The following is a 22,042-nucleotide window of genomic DNA, read 5'->3' on the forward strand; positions in this document are numbered from 1 at the left end:
AGCCAGAGATCGGGGCGAATGTAGCATTGGGGCGCTAAGCTAAATCTGGGGAGCTTTAACTGCTGTTCCGCGTTGGATTTATAGGCGCGAGGTTAGACAGGGCATCACGGATGGTGCGATTGTAGTTTTTAGAGTTGAAAGAGAGGCGATGCACAGTAGAGCGGCTCAGACCGAACAGCAGGCTTCATTGCCGCCTCAGGCCAAGCCGCTCGGTGATCGCGAGACGCTAAACGCGCCAGCGGTTGCGACTGAGCCATCGGCCCACGTGAACGCACCAAACAATAGAGCAGGTAGTACATTTCTCTATGCCGATTCAAATAGATCGGCGAGCACGAAATATCACGCGCCTAGAGTAAGTTCATGGGTTGAAGATTGGGAGCGCGAGATACGGGTAGCTACTAGAGAGAAAATGGAAATACCAGCTCCATTAGGTGAAGGTTCGATTATTAGTGAGAAGAGCGTAATGAGCATAAGGCGACCTAAACAAAAATAGGTGAGGCAGGTAGAAAATATCAGTGGAAGCGACACTAGCTCGAGTCTATCGGATACTGATAGCTGCAACACCTATAAAGTTAAATCGCCGCGGAAAACTGAGCAAGTAAGAGCGGAAAGACCGAGCAAAAAGAGTGCTCCTCCAAGAATCAAGTATATAAACGGTATACCTGCGGATGGAGTAAGCGCACTCAATGCCTGGTCTCTCCGTTTTTCCGGTAAGGATAGTACAAACGCACTAAGTTTTCTATCAGGTTTGAGTGATTGCCAGCGCTATTATGGCATCTCGGACGAAGAGATGCTGATAGCAATAGGCATTGCATTCCGCGATAAGGCGCGTCCGTGGTACGAGGTTAATCGCGGTATGTGGAGGACGCTGAAAGACTTTAAAAAGAATTTTTCTAGCGAATTCTGTCGACGATTGAACAGAGAACAACTTTACGGTGATTTGCGTCAAAGAACACAGGGCGAGAATGAGAACATTACGGACTATGTCGCGGCTTTTCAGACGATTTTACGCCGTTTTGATCCACCCGTTTCGGTGAGACGCCAGTTAGCTATGATCATAGAGGGTCTACATCCAAGATATAAGCGATATCTTGAAACTAAGACCTTCTCAGATCTAAATAGTTTTAAAGAAGCGGGTATGGCGCTCGAAGCTAGAGTTGAGGTAAAAAGGGAAGGCGAGAACAAGGCAGAAACCGCCAGTTCTGCGCCTCCTTTTATGAATTTAGTAAAAAGGGAAGGCGAGAACAAGGCGGGAACTGCCAGTCCTGCGCCATCTCTCTTAGACGAGGTAATAGGAGAATATTTGAAAGTCAAGGCTAAGGTCAGGCGTGCAGTATTTGTAGAATATGAGGATCCGGAAAAAGGGAGTAAGGAAATTGTTGAGTTTAAAAACGTGTTTAAAGGCGAGTTTAGTTGTTCGACATTGAAAGAAGTTCAGGCGCAGAGTGACGAGGGCGTAAGTTTCCCTAGTAGGATCAGCAATGAACCCGAAGAGGCAAATAAACGCGACTCGTTACAGCAGGACGCGGAAAATCTTCAAAAAGATCGACACACTATCGCGCGAAAAACTTTGCCCGATAGGGATATGCAAGATCCGATAGGGTTTAATAAACTTTGCGCAATAGCTAGCTCGCCTGAGAAGTGCCCAGCGAGGCAAAATGAGTTGCCATCGTCGCGCACGAACACGAATGAGGCAGGTTCGAGTAATTCGCCCACGGTTGGGCAGGCTTCGAAAAAGGCCGTTGCTTTAGGAAATCAGGGTGAACCTGTGAAGGAATCTGTTAGCAAGGAAACGAGCTCAGGCGCTGCGCTCCCGTCGGAGCGGGCTGCGACAAAGGTCATGGTCACGCGCGATAGCAGTGAGCTTGTTGATACTAGGGTTTTGTTGTTTGGACGTTCGGTCGTCGGTGCCGACGCACCTTCCGTTTTGGTGAGGGGAGGGTCTGAGTGGAACTCAGAAATCCCGAAGAAAACGGCAGATGAATCAGATGCAGCGTTAGTCGCAGTAGTAGAGAATAGGTTCTTTATTAAGGTCGACATAGACGGGCAAGTCTATACAGCGCTACTAGATTCAGGTGCTCAGGTATCGGTATATGACGAGAGCGGGCCGTTTGCCCGTCTCTCGTCCGCGTTTCTCCCTCCCCCACTCGGCTAAGCGTGGTGGCCAACGTTGGGCGCATTTAAGTATGCGCCTAACACGCGGTCTTTTGTTTCAGCGCCAAGGACGAGCCAGCGCAGTTGAGCGCAAGAAAAGTTGAAGAGCGCGGAGAGAGAGTGAGAAAGAGAGAGAGAGAAAGAGAGTATTAGGCCTATGCAGGGATTGGCAGGCGCGCAACGCGTGACCGATAAGCGACGCGTCGCGTGCCGCCTAACTAATAGGTCAAGGTAGGGAGAGGAGCGAGCGCCGCTGAGCGACTGCAAGATGCGCGCAAGAATTAGTGTGTGAGAGAGTCGCAGCCGAGCCTTACTAGAGTGAGGGAGTAGAAGCCTAGTCCTACTACAGTGCGGAAGTCCGAGCCCAGCAGAGAGAGCAGTTTGGTATAGCCGGAAGGAAGCACGATCAATCCTACCGGCAACGGCTTTGCCAGCAACAGCAGCCAGCCCACCTGCCAAGAGAGTCAACGTCGCCGACGGAGACCTGGTCAGCGACAGCGGTTAGCGACGATCTGACCAGCGACGACACCCGGTACTTCCTGCGGCAGCACATCGCTCAGGATTCCCGACGTTGCGAGGAACAGGAGAACAAAGGTCAAGCCTTCCTTTTCTTCTTTCTCTCTACACTCTCTCTCTCTGTTGTTGCGACGGCCGGTGCGCGTAAAAGAGATAGCCTGGCACTCACGTGCCGGCTATCTGAAGGTTCGCGCTAAGATTAATTTGTAGTGACGTAAGTTGCGACCGGTGAATTGTCCAGGCGCCCACGTGCCGGGCAATTTACCCGGTATTAGTTCGTGTAGTTTTAAGTAAGTTTGTAATAGGTTAAGTACGCAACTAGGTATTAAGATGAAATGCGAAATGTCTATTTGTGATTATCTTAAGTAGTTTATTGTTTTATTTGCAGTTTCTTAGTCGGTAATTTAGATTATGTTATGCGCGCGTATGTTCAGTGTGAATGATTATTAATAATAATAGGTTGTAAGTGAGATTTGATTCTTGTCTGTGTATAATTTATTTATCAACCTCCCCTCGTTCTTCTCTCTCAATTGTCATGAGCGTAAGTGCCTCACTTACCCCGCAAAAGAATTGGTAACAAAGGATTAAGTTTTGTTACAGGTAGTAGGGCCGAATCTTGGTTTACGGTTTAAGGACCGGTTAAGGCCGCCTACGATTTTTATACAGGGCATCTCAGGCGAGAAGCCGCAAACGTGGGGCGACTTGAGGTTAAGTATGGAAATTGGCGGTAGGACGAATTGGTTAATTGCGACGGTAGTATCTACGCTTAAGCACGACTTGATTTTAGGAGCCGACTTTTGGATAGCGTGGAATATAAATATTAGCTACGGTAATCGCGCTTGGCGGGCAGGTGACCAAGGCGATTGGTATCCGTTAGCAGAGCAGAATAGTAACGAGATAGTTGTTTTTGCGGAATGCGCAGGTTTAAGCAGCTACGAGGAGGCTCAACGAGAGACAATCTTGACGCTCGTTCGCCGGATTGTCCCGGAGCCTGGTGAATCTCCGGCGGTTACAAAAGTTATCGAGCACATTATCGACGTAGGCGATGCGCGCCCGATAAAGACGCCGATGCGCCGAATGTCGCCTCCTATATTAGCATTCACGCAGGAAGAAACCATGCGGCTATGGAAGGCGAAAATAATTAGGCCATCGAACAGTCAGTGGAGTAGTGCGCCGGTAATCGTACGTAAACAGGACGGCGGCTATAGGTTCTGTCTCGATTTTAGACCAGTAAATAAGGTGACGAAAGTAGACGCGTATCCAATGCCTAGCATTGACACTATTTTAGATAGGTTGCGCGGAGCAGTCTATCTGTCGAAAATAGATTTGCGAGCGGCGTTTTGGCAAATTCCGCTTTCAGAGAATAGCAAACAATATACGGCGTTCGCGGTCCCAGGTCTTGGTTTATGGGAGTTTGAGCGAATGCCGTTTGGTTTGGTAAATGCGCCGGCTACTTTCACGCGCCTCATGGACGCACTTTTCGGTCCAGAGTATGAGCCGCACGTTTTCTGGTATTTGGACGATCTGCTAGTAGTTAGCGCAGATTTTAACAGCCACGTGATCTGGCTAGAGAAAGTTTTGAAGCGTTTGGTAAGTGTAGGACTAGAAATCAATTTAGAAAAGTCTGATTTCTTTTTGCACTGAGGTAACCTACTTAGGGTACAGGTTAGACTGTGAGGGCTTGCGTCCGGATGGTGATAAGGTAAAGCCGATAGTTAAGTTGGATACAAAGGCATGGGAAGATAGGCTATTACGTTTGAATGCGTTGCGTGACTTAGTAGCCAAGCATATTGACGAAGCACAGGAAAAGCAAAAGAAGTACTACGATAAAGGTAGGCGACGAGCTCTTTTCCAAGTGGGCGATTTGGTTTGGCGCAAAGTGCATACGCTTTCGAATGCAGCGGCGGGCAAGAACGCGAAACTTGATCCGAAATATGACGATCCGTTTAAAATCGTTCTGGTAATCTCGCCCGAGATTTATGAATTGGCCACGAATTAGCAAAAACATCGCACCACTAGAGTACATGTTTCGGAGATTAAGCGTTACATACCGCCACGGAAAGTAAACGAAAAATTTTTTTTACGAATATTTATTATTTTAGAGTTGGAATTGCTATGATGGCGTGAGGGGTTGGTCGATTCTTCGGTGAGAGAAGTTTGTTTACTTTGTTGTAAGGGTTTTAAGTTTAGATTTTGGGGATGAAGAGTTTGCCCTTGGTTCTATCTGGGTGTTATCAGAATAAATTTAAGTTACAGAATAAGTTATGATTAAGAAATTAGTTAAGGTTATTATTTTGTTTAGCGTTTAGCGCTGGCTGCAAGTTGTCGGTCGAGAGAGGAGAAGGGGGAAGAGAGTCAGGCCGCAGTGAGCTTTGGCCTTGGGAGGGGGTGTGACGAGAGCAAGCAGTACGCTTGCTCCTCGTCTGCCCTCCTTCTCTCTCTCCCTCTTATCACTCGGCATGGCGACGTGGTCAGCGTTCGGCGCATATATTTATTGCGCCTAACCACTGGCCTTTATGTTTTTCCAGCCGCCGAAGATTGCCGAGCAAGATTGAGAGCGCCCGAAGAAGCAAGAGCGCAGCGACTATGAGGTAGAGAGAGAGAGAGAGAGAGAGTTAGCGAGCATGCTAGAGTGCGTGTCTATGCACGCACTATGCAGGTTTGGGCCGGCGTGTGACGCACGACCAATTAGCGCTTCTGTCGCACGCCGCCTAATGAGTGGGCTTGGTGGGAGAGCCCGGCGAGAGCGCGAACGTTGACCATGCGTCAAGTCGCGTGAGGCAGTCCCCGGAAGAAAGTTGAGGAGAGAAGTTGGAAGTAGCAGCGCAATGAAAGAAGAAGAAGTACACGTGCAGGAGTGACCAGACCAGGGCGAGCCGAGGCAACGTGTGGCGGCAACACCTGCAGCAGGGCCATTCAGTGTCGCCCTCGCCGCCATGCACGGCATGACTTCCAGTGGGTTAACCACGGGCTACGCCGAGGAAGACGTCCAGCCAGCGGCCAGGTCAACTCCCCGTTGCCGGCTCATCGCCAAGGACAAAGGTCAGGTTATCTCTCTCTCCCGGTATTTCTCTCTCTCATGGTGATGCGCGGCCGCGTAGGAACGATAGGTAGCCAGGCGATCATTTGCCGGCTACGCTCATCGTAATGCGGTAGAGAGGTTTCGACGTATTCTTTCCTTTGTAAGGAGGTAAATGGCCAAGGCGATTTAGTCGCTGGGCCATTCGTCCTCCCACGTTAGTTTAAGTTGTTCTGTATATGTGCGCGTGATGTAAACTTTATTGTAACCGATTTTGTATTTGTTTGTCTGACAGTACTTGATAGAAAATCACACTGCTCCAGTCGCAAAATTATTACATGATTTGAACGATAGTCAACTGGGTTTAGTATGTGACGGTACATATCTTAGGTATGAAAAAAGTACAAATAACGAATATCAACGTAAATCGTATTCAGGTCAAAAAAAAACTCCCTTTACAATTTGCACAACTAATGGTTGTATAGTAGACATGTTGGGAATCATCAAGTGTACTCAAAATTCAAGTTCGTTCTCGCCACATATCTGCCAAAACATATAATTGCTACATAGAATATACTCGTAATTCGATTGGATATGGTGGAGTCAAAAGATACTATTGTGAATGTGCAAATGGAATGAGAACCGTTGGTTGCTGTTCACATATAGCTTCAGTAATTTACTTTTTATCGCATGCTCGATACTTGTCTAAAATTATAAGGCCGGCTGAAAAATTGACAAAAATCTACCAAGAAAAAGAAATAGTTCCTGTCATAAATGATGACAGCGATGAAGATTAAATAAATATTAGAATAAACGCCTCTTCAAAACGATCTACTTTGGTAATTTATTTTTATCCTATTATTTGCTGTTGGTACTGTTAAGCTTTTGTGATTTTATTATGAAAAAAAAAGATGACATTCGTATCAATCATATGGAATTCCAACAGTGTGGAACTTGCTCATAAAACATATAGAAATATATTCAATCGTAATATTTTATTGATGCATCTTATATCAATTTAGTTTGGAGAATATTAATCGGAAGTTACAAATCCTTTGCGATATGTAGAATAGAGTAATTTTCCAGTAACCGTTACCATATTTCTTCTCTGTGTACAATAACTGATAAATATCATTCACTATATTACACGGAACGTTGTAGAAAAATTCTCAAAAAATTATCCGCTGATTTATTCATCTCACTGAATATCTAATCGAATAAGAGGTTCAGCCAATGATCAATCTACATTTAGATGGTATAAAGACATCATATATAACCGCAGTAACTATAGAATTGACAAAATATAGAAAAATGAATGATTTTCGATCGATGGAATTGAGTGAAACGTCGGAAACGTAGGAAAAATGATCGAAAAATGATTATTAATTTTTTTATCGATGTTCCACCACTTGAAAAAATCTGAAAAAATTTGAGTATATAGAGGAATATAAAATAAACAAAATAAATTTTTTCAAGCTCGGGGTTATTTTTTGTTTTTTTTTTTTCAATTTTTAAAAATTAGAAACCGTTCTAAAAATTTGAATTTGGGGCCAAAAAATCTGGAAAGTATATAGATCTTTCTAAGACAAATTTTTTGCCGTTCGGCTGGTTCCGTTAGCTATTATAGAAGCCGAGTTATCTCAAAAAAACGGTTTGATCCTTTTTTGGACCTACAGGGTGCCTCTGGCCACCTAGGGGTCTGAAAATTTGGTCAGAAGAGTTTCTAATCAAGCCCTACAAGATGCCATATTCCGCTTGGCTTAACCGTTGGGGGCAGTTTCGACCATCTTATCCGGCTAGGCCCTTTACCAACATCGAGGTAGGTGATCGTGTACTGGTTATTCTAGCACTTGTTAACATGGATCCTCACATCAAAAACTAGTATTCCCAAAACAACTATTTTCAGGCTTTTGCGAGTCATGAAATATCATTCCTATCATATTACTTTAACACAGGCTTCAACCGCAAATTAAATGTTAGAACGCATACGCTTGTGTCATTGAGATTTATACATGATTCAGATAAATTTTATTCGATTTGTACTTTTTTCTGATGAAGCGAAATTCAAGAATGATAGTAATTTTAATCGGCATAACAGCCACTACTAGTCAAATGAAAATCCACATTGGTACCGTTCAGTTGGTCATAAAAATCGTTAGAGTCTTAATGTATGGTTTGGAATCGTGAATGGCTTCTGAATTGGGCCTTATTTCTTTGATTAGAACGTGACTGATGAAATTTTTTTGGAATTTCTCCGGGATTATCTATCTGTGCTATTAGAAGATGTTCTAGATACAAGGCAAAGGTTATGGATACAACTGGTTAACCCATTAACGCTCACAGGACGGTTTTTCGAGACCTGAGTTTGAACTATTCTCATGTCATGAATTCTTCTGGAAAAAATTCAGGAACCATTGTTTCTTATGTTTTCGAGTGTCCTCTTTCCAATGATGCTGGTTAAAATTGTCGCTGAAAAACTTTTACGGTCCAAAAATCAAAAATAAATAAAAAAACATGATTTTCTGATTTAATTTTTTTTTTAAATCGACTTTTCGTTCCCTAAGCATTTTTTTAATGCCTAAAACCCTTATAGATCGCGGCCTCGAGGTTTTAACTACAAGTTACTATGGTTCTCCGGATATGAAAATTTTTCGTATAAACAAAATGGCGGCCGAAGTGAAAATATTTATCTAAAACTTTACAAATTTTTTTCTCGAATACTATAGATTTTCATGAAAATTTTTAAAGAACAAAAATGTCTTAGAATTAGTTATAAAATACTCTCAAATTTTTTCAGAATCATGCGAGAAAATTTTGGGATTTCGGAAAAGTCTCTGAATTGAAAATTTAAAAATTGTGTCGGAAAATTTTGAAATAATTTGAGAGCGTTCTTTGTTTGTTTTTAAGACATTTCTATTCTCAGAAAAACTTTCGTAAAGTGCATGGTTTTTGGTAAACAAAATATTTATTTAGCAAACTTTAACATTTTTTTTCTCGAAAAGTATACTCTTTAGGAACATTTTTCTGAGAATAGAAATGTCTTAAAAACAAACAAAGAACGCTCTCAAATTATTTCAAAATTTTCCGACATAATTTTTAAATTTTCAATTCAGAGACTTTTCCGAAATCCCAAAATTTTCTCGGATGATTCTGAAAAAATTTGAGAGTATTTTATAACTAATTCTAAGACATTTTTGTTCTTTAAAAATTTTCATGAAAATCTATAGTATTCGAGAAAAAAATTTGTAAAGTTTTAGATAAATATTTTCACTTCGGCCGCCATTTTGTTTATACGAAAAATTTTCATATCCGGAGAACCATAGTAACTTGTAGTTAAAACCTCGAGGCCGCGATCTATAAGGGTTTTAGGCATTAAAAAAATGCTTAGGGAACGAAAAGTCGATTTAAAAAAAAAATTAAATCAGAAAATCATGTTTTTTTTATTTATTTTTGATTTTTGGACAGTAAAAGTTTTTCAGCGACAATTTTAACCAGCATCATTGGAAAGAGGACACTCGAAAACATAAGAAACAATGGTTCCTGAATTTTTTCCACGAGAATTCATGACATGAGAATAGTTCAAACTCAGGTCTCGAAAAACCGTCCTGTGAGCGTTAATGGGTTAAAGCGCCTCCACATTTTTCACATATAGTGCGAAATTTTTTTCAAAAAAGTATATTTACACAGATGTATTGGTTGTTGGGGACCAATCGTCTGACCACCTCGTCCACCTAACATGACGTCTCCTAATTTCTATTTGTTAGGATATCTAAAGAACGTAGTTTATCAACAGCAACCTTCAATAAGAGAGAACATGATGGAGCGAATCTGCGAAGCATATACCATAATACCTAGAAGAGTTTTATTGAGTACAGTGACATAATTTGAAGGAAGACTTAATTTATGTACAGTAGCTAATGAAGGCAACTTTGAACATCTGATAAATAGTTGAAAGGCGTAATTATTGTATCAATTGAGACATGCAATTCATTGAATTGAGTTGTTTCACAGGTTGTTAGTTTTCGTTAACGTTTTTACAATTAAGACTGCACATTGTAGAACTAAAATATAAAATTAATAAATAAAAGACAATCTCCAATTTATTTTCATTTTACCCCAGAAACTAATTCATGATCATGAATAGGGAGCAGTAAGGGGAAGGGATAAACTAGACTTTAGGTATGTAATCTCGATAATAGAGAGATATTTCTGTTTTTTTCCAAATCCAGGATAAAAAACAGGGATTTCTATTAATATAGTACTTACAGTTGATCTTGAAATGACCTCCAAGGTCAAAAGCAAAGTCATTGCAACATGTCCCTCCCAAAATCAAACAACTTTTGTTTGAAACGTCGAACAAATGTCAATTTTGTTGGGTAAATTATGCGGAAAAGAAAATTGATATTCATATGACCTTAGGGGTTCACACAGACCCCAACTGTGCTGCCTTATTTTTACATAGAATTTCTCGCTCTTTTTGAATCCGAGGTAAAAAATTGAAATTCTTGTGTGAAAAAATAAAGTTGACCCGTAAATAATCTTGAAAATCAAGTCTACGATCACCGTTACATGACCCCCTCCGTTTCCTACAACTTTCATATAGGCCATTTTTCGATGCCATGCACACTTCGTACGCCATTCGAAACCCTTGATTAAAATGTACCATCCTATATATACACTGCCGGTCACGTATTTTCACCCCCTCCGAGCAAAATTGTTCAAACTTTGAAGTTTCATATATTCCTTCAAAACTAACTACAGAGACGAGAGCCGGAATATTTGAAAATTCTTTCCAAAAGCTTTTAAATAGTTTTTTTATTTTTTCAAACGATAATTTATTGATTAAAATTCCAAAATTTTAACTAGATTTTTGATCTCTTGCTAATTCTAGGGAAAAAATAACAGGAAAATTTTGATCACGAAATTTTCTTTCTCTTTCCAAATTCTATCTAAATCACTCATTAAAAAATTATTTACATCAAATATAACCTAAGTTTAAGCATTTTTCTCGAAAATTTACGTTTTTTGCAAATGTTCATAATTTTCTAAGTTCAAATCATAGGAAAATGCACATATTTCTATTTCTATGTAAAATACTGTAGAATTTTCTCAAATTAAAAAAAAAAAATTTTTATTCACTAATTTTTCCGACATAGTAGATTACAAAGAAAAATGAAAAAACTATCTGAAACATGAGGTGTTCTTCTTTACTTTTCAAATAAGAGTTATATGTAGATAAATTTGATGCTGACATTAATTTGGCGAATTTAGACAAGCTGCGTCTTAAAAAACAACAAATATAATCTAAGATGGCTACACTTAAAAATGAGCAATTGTAGGTATATAATGTAGCGTCGTAAGGTGTATTATTTTACTTTATTTCATATAGCAAAAGTTTCTCGTAAGCCGAATTATAAAAATCGAGAATAAGCATTGCAAATGGAATATGAAGCTTTTGAACTACTTTGAGTTTCGCTATCAAGTCAGTTCATATTCGCGACCTCCGTATTACACTGGATTGACAATTGTCTGTTTTTCTTTGCGTTCGAATGATGAAATCGCTACATTACACTCTATTTCATTCTTTACAAATCTGCCATTGAGAATTATATTTACTTTAGGTCCATTTTATAATTTCAAAGAACGTATATTACTAAAGTAATTATTGTTATTTCTTTCGAAAACGTCTATCTTAAATATCAACTATTCCATACTTATCAGAGGATTCGTGTCACTATAAGACTTTTTCAGAAAAATCAAGGTAATGTACAATTTTTTACTTTATTTAAACAAATAATAGTTATTCTAAGTCTTTTCATTTTAACATATTGGAACATTTCTGTTGTCAACTATTCATAGCTAAGAGTACGAGAGGTAACAATAGAATAAATTATAGTTACATATAACCGTACCTTGGAAGTCAGAACTCAATTGAGGTGGAATTGGCGATAATTTGGCTACATTTGCCTTATTAATTGAAGGTAAACTCGCAATATCTGGAATCCTTTCGTGATAAATAAAGTCGTTGTCTTTTTTCACCTCTGTCAGCCGTCTGTCAGCTCTATTATAATAATCCATGAAAAATTCCAATCTAATTGACTTTGTCATGGCTGCTTTGAACATTTCTGTTGCAAACTGTAGAAATTCGTTATATAATATATATTATAAGTATTCATTGAATAATTTGAGTGTATATATATATATATATATATATATATATATATATATATATATATATATATATATATATATATAGTTGGAGCTTAAACTACCATATATTTATTAGATCATTATTAATACTAGTATTTTATATTTTTTTTAATTTTATAAATCATTGAACAATAAGATAATTCCTAATATTCTTCTAATCAACTGTAATACAATCCGTTCCACACCTTTTTAATATTCACGAGTGATGTTTAGCACGCTTCAAGCGCTCATCTTTTTCGTTTTTTTGTTGCATCCATTTTAACACACAACGATAGATTATAACTTTTATTGCCGAAATTGAAAATTAGAAGATTCAATATATATTAAACCATCTCATGCTTTGATATGTGTCAACAATATTTGTTTGGTAAATAAATATACAGTTATATTCATACTCATAATTTAAAAATGTTATCAATGAAGTTTTAAGTTTTCAACATCCTGCGTTCTGTGTTAAAAAATAATCATTCAAAAGTTGAAAAAATACGATGAAAAATGTATTATAATTTCTAAAAACATTAGTTTTCTATAATCATAACCTTCACGATGTAAATAATATAATATATAATCATAACCTTCACGATATCAATAATATACTTTGGTACAGAATGTTCATGGTTGTAATTGGTGCCTTTTCAGAATAATTTTTTAATATTTTACGTAATTTAATAAAGTTATGTAATTACTGTACAATATTTTATCAAGATAATCTATTGAATTATATATTTTATTGCCCACTTTGTATATTTAAAATTTAATTTTCGTATAGAGTAAAGTTCAATTAATTTCTCTATCGAAGGATCAGTCGGTCATTATCTTGAAATTAATATGATTAAATCCATCAATTCACATTAAATTCATGCCAATATATCGATACACTTTTTCAATTTTTAATCGTCAACGAAAATTTGCACTAATCTTTCATAAGCGTCTAGAACATATACTATCACGTAACAACTGATCATGTGACTATCTTGCAGTCATATAGATCACGAATAAACTGGTTTCATTTTGTCTGTTTCTTTTATAAAAGGATTTTATAAAAGTTTTTAATTTTTTGATTTGTTACTAATTTATAATAATTAATAATAAGTTATAAATAATGATATTATTTATTAATAATATTTATAATAATTTTATCTAATTTACGATTGTGGAATTTGAAGTTAAAATCAGAATAAAGGGTAGCTTTCATAAAGATAATAAAAAAATAACTTTTATGGATATCAAAACTAAATATACGAGGTGTGTTCAAAAAATAACGAGAATTTTCGTTTTATGAAAAAAATATTTATTTATTCATCTACATTAATGTTGTCGCCTTCAAAATAGTCCCCTTCGGATACAATACACTTATGCCAACGCTTTTTCCAATCCTCGAAACACTTTTGAAACTCGATCTTTGTAATAGCTTTTAGCTCTTTCAGCGATTCGCTTTTAATGTCATCTATGCTTGTAAAACGACGGCCTTTTAATGTTCTCTTTATTTTTGGAAATAGAAAAAAGTCACATGGAGCCATATCTGGCGAATATGGAGGCTGAGGCATCGTTACAGTTTCGTTTTTGGCCAAAAATTCACGAACAAGCAATGAAGTGTGAGCAGGCGCATTATCGTGGTGCAAAAGCCATGAATTGTTTTGCCACAAATCCGGGCGTTTTTTTCGGATTGCTTCACGCAAACGACGTTGAACTTGCTTATTGATTGTTTGACCTTGTGGCAAGAATTCATAATGCACTATGCCATTAAAATCGAAGAACACAGTGAGCATAACCTTCACATTCGACCGCACTTGTCGAGCCTTTTTCGGTCTTGGCGATCCAGAATGCCTCCACTGGGACGATTGAGCCTTAGTTTCGACATCATATCCGTAAATCCATGTTTCGTCACCTGTTATAACACGTTTAGTAGTTCTGCATCGTTATTGACTTCATTTAGCGACTCCTGAGCAACTTCCATTCGCCGCTGTTTTTGTTCGAAATTCAACAATTTTGGAACGAATTTTGCTGCCACACGTTTCATACCCAAAACATTCGAAAAAATTTGATGGCATGAGCCAACTGATATGCCAACATCATCAGCGACTTCTCTGATTGTGATTCGGCGATCGTTCATAACCATTTCTTTCACTTTTTTCACGTTTTCATCGGTTGTTGATGTGCTTGGGCGTCCGGGTCGTTCGTCATCTTCAACGTTTTTGTGGCCATCTTGGAAACGCTTATACCACTCATAAATCCTTGCTTTACTCATAGCAGACTCACTATATGCCTTTGTTAACATTTGACAAACTTTACTACACTTTATTTCATTTTTTACGCAAAATTTAATACAAATTATTTCATCCATTTTTTTTCACAAACGAAAATCGCCGAGCTCGAAAAACACGTCTAACGTTAGCGGCTGCCCCTTAAAAAGTAAGCAATGAATATTGCTGAAAATTTTATCGTACTTCAGGGGCATGTGTACCAACATAATAAAAAAAAATTTTATACAAGCGAACTCTCCAAACCCGCGAAATTTAAAAATTCTCGTTACTTTTTGAACACACCTCGTATGTTACTTTTTTATTATGAAATTGTATAAGACCGGATCCATTTCAGATCGGGCAGGCCTACGGCAATGATATCTCCGATTGACTCGGCTGTGGAGTATGTTATTCTACTTCAAAAATAAGCCGACACGTATTTTTTTTTTTTGATTAGACCTTGTGACGGTAAACGTCAAATTAGCGCTGATAACCTAACCTGATTGCTGCCTGGGAGGGCAGCACCTACCGGGGGGACGAAATACGTGACGAAGGAATTCGGCGCGCGAGCAGACGGAACGCGCGCGATTGAAACCGAACTAGTGAAGCTTTGACTACCAACACGCTCGTCAGCTTTTGTTGTTTTGCCACTACCGATCCGTTGCAGCTAACACCGAAAATCGAGAGGACGCCAGTATCAGTAATAGCCAGAGTGATCGCTATCGTCGAGGTGCCCTACAGCAGCCAAAGGGAGAGATCTGCGCCGACAGAGAAGCGTCGCACCAGACGAAATCAAGAGAGTGTGTATGAGGTTTCGCCATCGAGGGCGAAACCGCGTGTGCGCGCATTCGCGACCCGCGATATAAACAATAAGACAACTTTCTCGCAGTGTGTGTCTACCGTTTCCTACGAACGTCTGCAATATCAAGGTAAGCTGGCCAGCTTAATCTCGCGGTCGCGGTTGCATGATTAATAATCGATCTATCATATCCGAAGCGTGTATGTAACGGCTCCAATAACAAAGAGCAGCGAGCGTCCCGACAATACGTGTTGTCGATGAGCGAGCGTCGATGTAAACAAAAGCGCGGGCCGATCTTATGTAGCAATTGAGTGATAATAAAAGGTTTTGTTCGTGTTACTAACAAGTGTTTTTAGACTCGCTTACTTCTTTTTGCTTCCACTCACTTTCTTACGGCTTAATAGATTTACTGGTTGACTATGAGTCTGAAGTTTGTAACGTTATTCAATAACGAAAAAATCGAAAAAAAAAAAATGACTAATTAATTATTTTTATTGGTTCAAAAGATTATTATAATGATATATATCAAGGTGACACATCGCAATTACTAAATTTACCCTTAAAACGAACCCTTAGGATATTTACATGGCAAACTATAGGGACATGGGATAAAATTGTATGTACATATTATTAACAAAAAAATATAGAGTAAATGAAAACTTTCGTTGTAGATATTGATTATATGCACTTGCATACTACGTTTCATTTATCAGCCTCAATATTAACTACCCTTACGGCCCTTAGAAATGCCAACTCCCAGCGAATTTCAAAGATATTTCCTTCAGCATTCCCCAGCAAAACAATATTTTTTAATAAAATTCGGTTTTCCTGATAGAGAAAACTCGGAGCTATATGCATGCCAAGTTTCGTTTGTCGCGCTCCCTAATAACCACCCCTGCAGCCCTTAGAAATGTCAACTCCCTGCGAATTTCAAAGATATTTCCTTCAGCATTCCCCAGCAACACAATATTTTTTAATAAAACTCGGTTTTCCTGATAAACGAAACTCAGGGCTATATGCATGCCAAGTTTCGTTTGTCGCGCTCCCTAATAACCACCCCTGCAGCCCTTAGAAATGTCAACTCCCTGCGAATTTCAAAGATATTTCCTTCAGCATTCCCCAGCAACACAATATTTTTTAATAAAACTCGATTTTCCTGATAAACGAAACTCAGGGCTATATGCATGAAAAGGTTCGTTTGCCGCGCTCCCTAATAACCACCTCTGCAGCCCTTAGAAATGCCAACTCCCAGCGAATTTCAAAGATATTTCCTTCAGCATTCCCCAGCAAAACAATATTTTTTAAGAAAAGGTGGTTTTCCTGATAGAGAAAACTCGGAGCTATATGCATGCCAAGTTTCGTTTGTTGCGCTCCCTAATAACCACCCCTGCAGCCCTTAGAAATGTCAACTCCCTGCGAATTTCAAAGATATTTCCTTCAGCATTCCCCAGCAACACAATATTTTTTAATAAAACTCGGTTTTCCTGATAAACGAAACTCAGGGCTATATGCATGAAAAGGTTCGTTTGTCGCGCTCCCTAATAACCACCTCTGCAGCCCTTAGAAATGCCAACTCCCAGCGAATTTCAAAGATATTTCCTTCAGCATTCCCCAGCAAAACAATATTTTTTAAGAAAAGGTGGTTTTCCTGATAGAGAAAACTCGGAGCTATATGCATGCCAAGTTTCGTTTGTTGCGCTCCCTAATAACCACCCCTGCAGCCCTTAGAAATGTCAACTCCCTGCGAATTTCAAAGATATTTCCTTCAGCATTCCCCAGCAACACAATATTTTTTAATAAAACTCGGTTTTCCTGATAAACGAAACTCAGGGCTATATGCATGAAAAGGTTCGTTTGTCGCGCTCCCTAATAACCACCTCTGCAGCCCTTAGAAATGCCAACTCCCAGCGAATTTCAAAGATATTTCCTTCAGCATTCCCCAGCAAAACAATATTTTTTAAGAAAAGGTGGTTTTCCTGATAGAGAAAACTCGGAGCTATATGCATGCCAAGTTTCGTTTGTTGCGCTCCCTAATAACCACCTCTGCAGCCCTTAGAAATGCCAACTCCCAGCGAATTTCAAAGATATTTCCTTCAGCATTCCCCAGCAAAACAATATTTTTTAAGAAAAGGTGGTTTTCCTGATAGAGAAAACTCGGAGCTATATGCATGCCAAGTTTCGTTTGTCGCGCTCCCTAATAACCACCCCTGCAGCCCTTAGAAATGTCAACTCCCTGCGAATTTCAAAGATATTTCCTTCAGCATTCCCCAGCAACACAATATTTTTTAATAAAACTCGGTTTTCCTGATAAACGAAACTCAGGGCTATATGCATGAAAAGGTTCGTTTGCCGCGCTCCCTAATAACCACCTCTGCAGCCCTTAGAAATGCCAACTCCCAGCGAATTTCAAAGATATTTCCTTCAGCATTCCCCAGCAAAACAATATTTTTTAAGAAAAGGTGGTTTTCCTGATAGAGAAAACTCGGAGCTATATGCATGCCAAGTTTCGTTTGTTGCGCTCCCTAATAACCACCCCTGCAGCCCTTAGAAATGTCAACTCCCTGCGAATTTCAAAGATATTTCCTTCAGCATTCCCCAGCAACACAATATTTTTTAATAAAACTCGGTTTTCCTGATAAACGAAACTCAGGGCTATATGCATGAAAAGGTTCGTTTGTCGCGCTCCCTAATAACCACCTCTGCAGCCCTTAGAAATGCCAACTCCCAGCGAATTTCAAAGATATTTCCTTCAGCATTCCCCAGCAAAACAATATTTTTTAAGAAAAGGTGGTTTTCCTGATAGAGAAAACTCGGAGCTATATGCATGCCAAGTTTCGTTTGTTGCGCTCCCTAATAACCACCCCTGCAGCCCTTAGAAATGTCAACTCCCTGCGAATTTCAAAGATATTTCCTTCAGCATTCCCCAGCAACACAATATTTTTTAATAAAACTCGGTTTTCCTGATAAACGAAACTCAGGGCTATATGCATGAAAAGGTTCGTTTGTCGCGCTCCCTAATAACCACCTCTGCAGCCCTTAGAAATGCCAACTCCCAGCGAATTTCAAAGATATTTCCTTCAGCATTCCCCAGCAAAACAATATTTTTTAAGAAAAGGTGGTTTTCCTGATAGAGAAAACTCGGAGCTATATGCATGCCAAGTTTCGTTTGTTGCGCTCCCTAATAACCACCTCTGCAGCCCTTAGAAATGCCAACTCCCAGCGAATTTCAAAGATATTTCCTTCAGCATTCCCCAGCAAAACAATATTTTTTAAGAAAAGGTGGTTTTCCTGATAGAGAAAACTCGGAGCTATATGCATGCCAAGTTTCGTTTGTCGCGCTCCCTAATAACCACCCCTGCAGCCCTTAGAAATGTCAAATCCCTGCGAATTTCAAAGATATTTCCTTCAGCATTCCCCAGCAACACAATATTTTTTAATAAAACTCGGTTTTCCTGATAAACGAAACTCAGGGCTATATGCATGAAAAGGTTCGTTTGCCGCGCTCCCTAATAACCACCTCTGCAGCCCTTAGAAATGCCAACTCCCAGCGAATTTCAAAGATATTTCCTTCAGCATTCCCCAGCAAAACAATATTTTTTAAGAAAAGGTGGTTTTCCTGATAGAGAAAACTCGGAGCTATATGCATGCCAAGTTTCGTTTGTCGCGCTCCCTAATAACCACCCCTGCAGCCCTTAGAAATGTCAACTCCCTGCGAATTTCAAAGATATTTCCTTCAGCATTCCCCAGCAACACAATATTTTTTAATAAAACTCGGTTTTCCTGATAAACGAAACTCAGGGCTATATGCATGAAAAGGTTCGTTTGCCGCGCTCCCTAATAACCACCTCTGCAGCCCTTAGAAATGCCAACTCCCAGCGAATTTCAAAGATATTTCCTTCAGCATTCCCCAGCAAAACAATATTTTTTAAGAAAAGGTGGTTTTCCTGATAGAGAAAACTCGGAGCTATATGCATGCCAAGTTTCGTTTGTTGCGCTCCCTAATAACCACCCCTGCAGCCCTTAGAAATGTCAACTCCCTGCGAATTTCAAAGATATTTCCTTCAGCATTCCCCAGCAACACAATATTTTTTAATAAAACTCGGTTTTCCTGATAAACGAAACTCAGGGCTATATGCATGAAAAGGTTCGTTTGTCGCGCTCCCTAATAACCACCTCTGCAGCCCTTAGAAATGCCAACTCCCAGCGAATTTCAAAGATATTTCCTTCAGCATTCCCCAGCAAAACAATATTTTTTAAGAAAAGGTGGTTTTCCTGATAGAGAAAACTCGGAGCTATATGCATGCCAAGTTTCGTTTGTTGCGCTCCCTAATAACCACCCCTGCAGCCCTTAGAAATGTCAACTCCCTGCGAATTTCAAAGATATTTCCTTCAGCATTCCCCAGCAACACAATATTTTTTAATAAAACTCGGTTTTCCTGATAAACGAAACTCAGGGCTATATGCATGAAAAGGTTCGTTTGTCGCGCTCCCTAATAACCACCTCTGCAGCCCTTAGAAATGCCAACTCCCAGCGAATTTCAAAGATATTTCCTTCAGCATTCCCCAGCAAAACAATATTTTTTAAGAAAAGGTGGTTTTCCTGATAGAGAAAACTCGGAGCTATATGCATGCCAAGTTTCGTTTGTTGCGCTCCCTAATAACCACCTCTGCAGCCCTTAGAAATGCCAACTCCCAGCGAATTTCAAAGATATTTCCTTCAGCATTCCCCAGCAAAACAATATTTTTTAAGAAAAGGTGGTTTTCCTGATAGAGAAAACTCGGAGCTATATGCATGCCAAGTTTCGTTTGTTGCGCTCCCTAATAACCACCCCTGCAGCCCTTAGAAATGTCAACTCCCTGCGAATTTCAAAGATATTTCCTTCAGCATTCCCCAGCAACACAATATTTTTTAATAAAACTCGGTTTTCCTGATAAACGAAACTCAGGGCTATATGCATGAAAAGGTTCGTTTGTCGCGCTCCCTAATAACCACCTCTGCAGCCCTTAGAAATGCCAACTCCCAGCGAATTTCAAAGATATTTCCTTCAGCATTCCCCAGCAAAACAATATTTTTTAAGAAAAGGTGGTTTTCCTGATAGAGAAAACTCGGAGCTATATGCATGCCAAGTTTCGTTTGTCGCGCTCCCTAATAACCACCCCTGCAGCCCTTAGAAATGTCAACTCCCTGCGAATTTCAAAGATATTTCCTTCAGCATTCCCCAGCAACACAATATTTTTTAATAAAACTCGGTTTTCCTGATAAACGAAACTCAGGGCTATATGCATGAAAAGGTTCGTTTGCCGCGCTCCCTAATAACCACCTCTGCAGCCCTTAGAAATGCCAACTCCCAGCGAATTTCAAAGATATTTCCTTCAGCATTCCCCAGCAAAACAATATTTTTTAAGAAAAGGTGGTTTTCCTGATAGAGAAAACTCGGAGCTATATGCATGCCAAGTTTCGTTTGTTGCGCTCCCTAATAACCACCCCTGCAGCCCTTAGAAATGTCAACTCCCTGCGAATTTCAAAGATATTTCCTTCAGCATTCCCCAGCAACACAATATTTTTTAATAAAACTCGGTTTTCCTGATAAACGAAACTCAGGGCTATATGCATGAAAAGGTTCGTTTGTCGCGCTCCCTAATAACCACCTCTGCAGCCCTTAGAAATGCCAACTCCCAGCGAATTTCAAAGATATTTCCTTCAGCATTCCCCAGCAAAACAATATTTTTTAAGAAAAGGTGGTTTTCCTGATAGAGAAAACTCGGAGCTATATGCATGCCAAGTTTCGTTTGTTGCGCTCCCTAATAACCACCCCTGCAGCCCTTAGAAATGTCAACTCCCTGCGAATTTCAAAGATATTTTCTGTAGCATTCCCCAGCAACACAATATTTGTTCATAAAAGGTTGTTTTCCTGATAGACAAAACTCAGAGCTATAGGCATACCAAGTTTCGTTTGTCGCGCGCCGTAATAACCACCCCTGCAGCCCTTAGAAATGTCAACTCCCAGCGAATTTCAAAGATATTGTCTGTAGCATTCCCCAGCAACACAATATTTGTTCATAAAAGGTTGTTTTCGTGATAGACGAAACTCGGAGCTATATGCATGCCAAGTTTCGTTTGTTGCGCTCCCTAATAACCACCCCTGCAGCCCTTAGAAATGTCAACTCCCTGCGAATTTCAAAGATATTTCCTTCAGCATTCCCCAGCAACACAATATTTTTTAATAAAACTCGGTTTTCCTGATAAACGAAACTCAGGGCTATAGGCATGAAAAGGTTCGTTTGCCGCGCTGCCTAATAACCACCTCTGCAGCCCTTAGAAATGCCAACTCCCAGCGAATTTCAAAGATATTTCCTTCAGCATTCCCCAGCAAAACAATATTTTTTAAGAAAAGGTGGTTTTCCTGATAGAGAAAACTCGGAGCTATATGCATGCCAAGTTTCGTTTGTTGCGCTCCCTAATAACCACCCCTGCAGCCCTTAGAAATGTCAAATCCCTGCGAATTTCAAAGATATTTCCTTCAGCATTCCCCAGCAACACAATATTTTTTTATAAAAGGTGGTTTTCCTGATAGACAAAACTCAGGGCTATATACATGACAAGTTTTGTTTGTCGCGCTCCCTAATAACCAGCCCTGTAGCCCTTAGAAATGCCAACTCCCAGCGAATTTCAAAGATATTTGTTGTAGCATTCCCCAGCAACACAATATTTTGTAATAAAACTTGGTTTTCCTGATAGACGAAACTAAGAGCTATATGCATGCCAAGGTTCGTTTGTCGCGCTCCCTAATAACCACCACTGCAGCCCTTAGAAATGTCAACTCCCTGCGAATTTCAAAGATATTTTCTGTAGCATTCCCCAGCAACACAATATTTTTTCATAAAAGGTGGTTTTCCTGAGAGACAAAACTCAGGGCTATATGCATGCCAAGTTTCGTTTGTCGCGCTCCCTAATAACCACCCCTGCAGCCCTTAGAAATGCCAACTCCCAGCGAATTTCAAAGATATTTCCTTCAGCATTCCCCAGCAACACAATATTTTTTAATAAAACTCGGTTTTCCTGATAGAGAAAACTCGGAGCTATATGCATGCCAAGTTTCG

At 39.5% G+C, this 22,042-nt stretch overlaps 1 protein-coding gene across 5 annotated transcripts in view; it reads right to left on the reverse strand.

Moving 5' to 3' along the window:
* LOC131663161 (apoptosis-linked gene 2-interacting protein X 1) overlaps positions 1 to 22,042 on the reverse strand; it is a 1,103,979-nt gene that overhangs the window by 573,396 nt on the left and 508,541 nt on the right. For all 5 annotated transcript variants that reach the window (XM_058933370.1, XM_058933362.1, XM_058933344.1 and 2 more), the window contains one exon: positions 11,602 to 11,824. In XM_058933370.1, the coding sequence (XP_058789353.1) occupies positions 11,602 to 11,824 (223 nt within the window). The remainder of the gene's footprint in view (positions 1 to 11,601; positions 11,825 to 22,042) is intronic.

Source organism: Phymastichus coffea, unplaced genomic scaffold, assembly GCF_024137745.1.
Source record: "Phymastichus coffea isolate CEN01 unplaced genomic scaffold, Cenicafe_Pcof_1.1 PCOF00002, whole genome shotgun sequence".
In the NCBI taxonomy this organism is placed as follows: Eukaryota; Metazoa; Arthropoda; class Insecta; order Hymenoptera; family Eulophidae; genus Phymastichus; species Phymastichus coffea.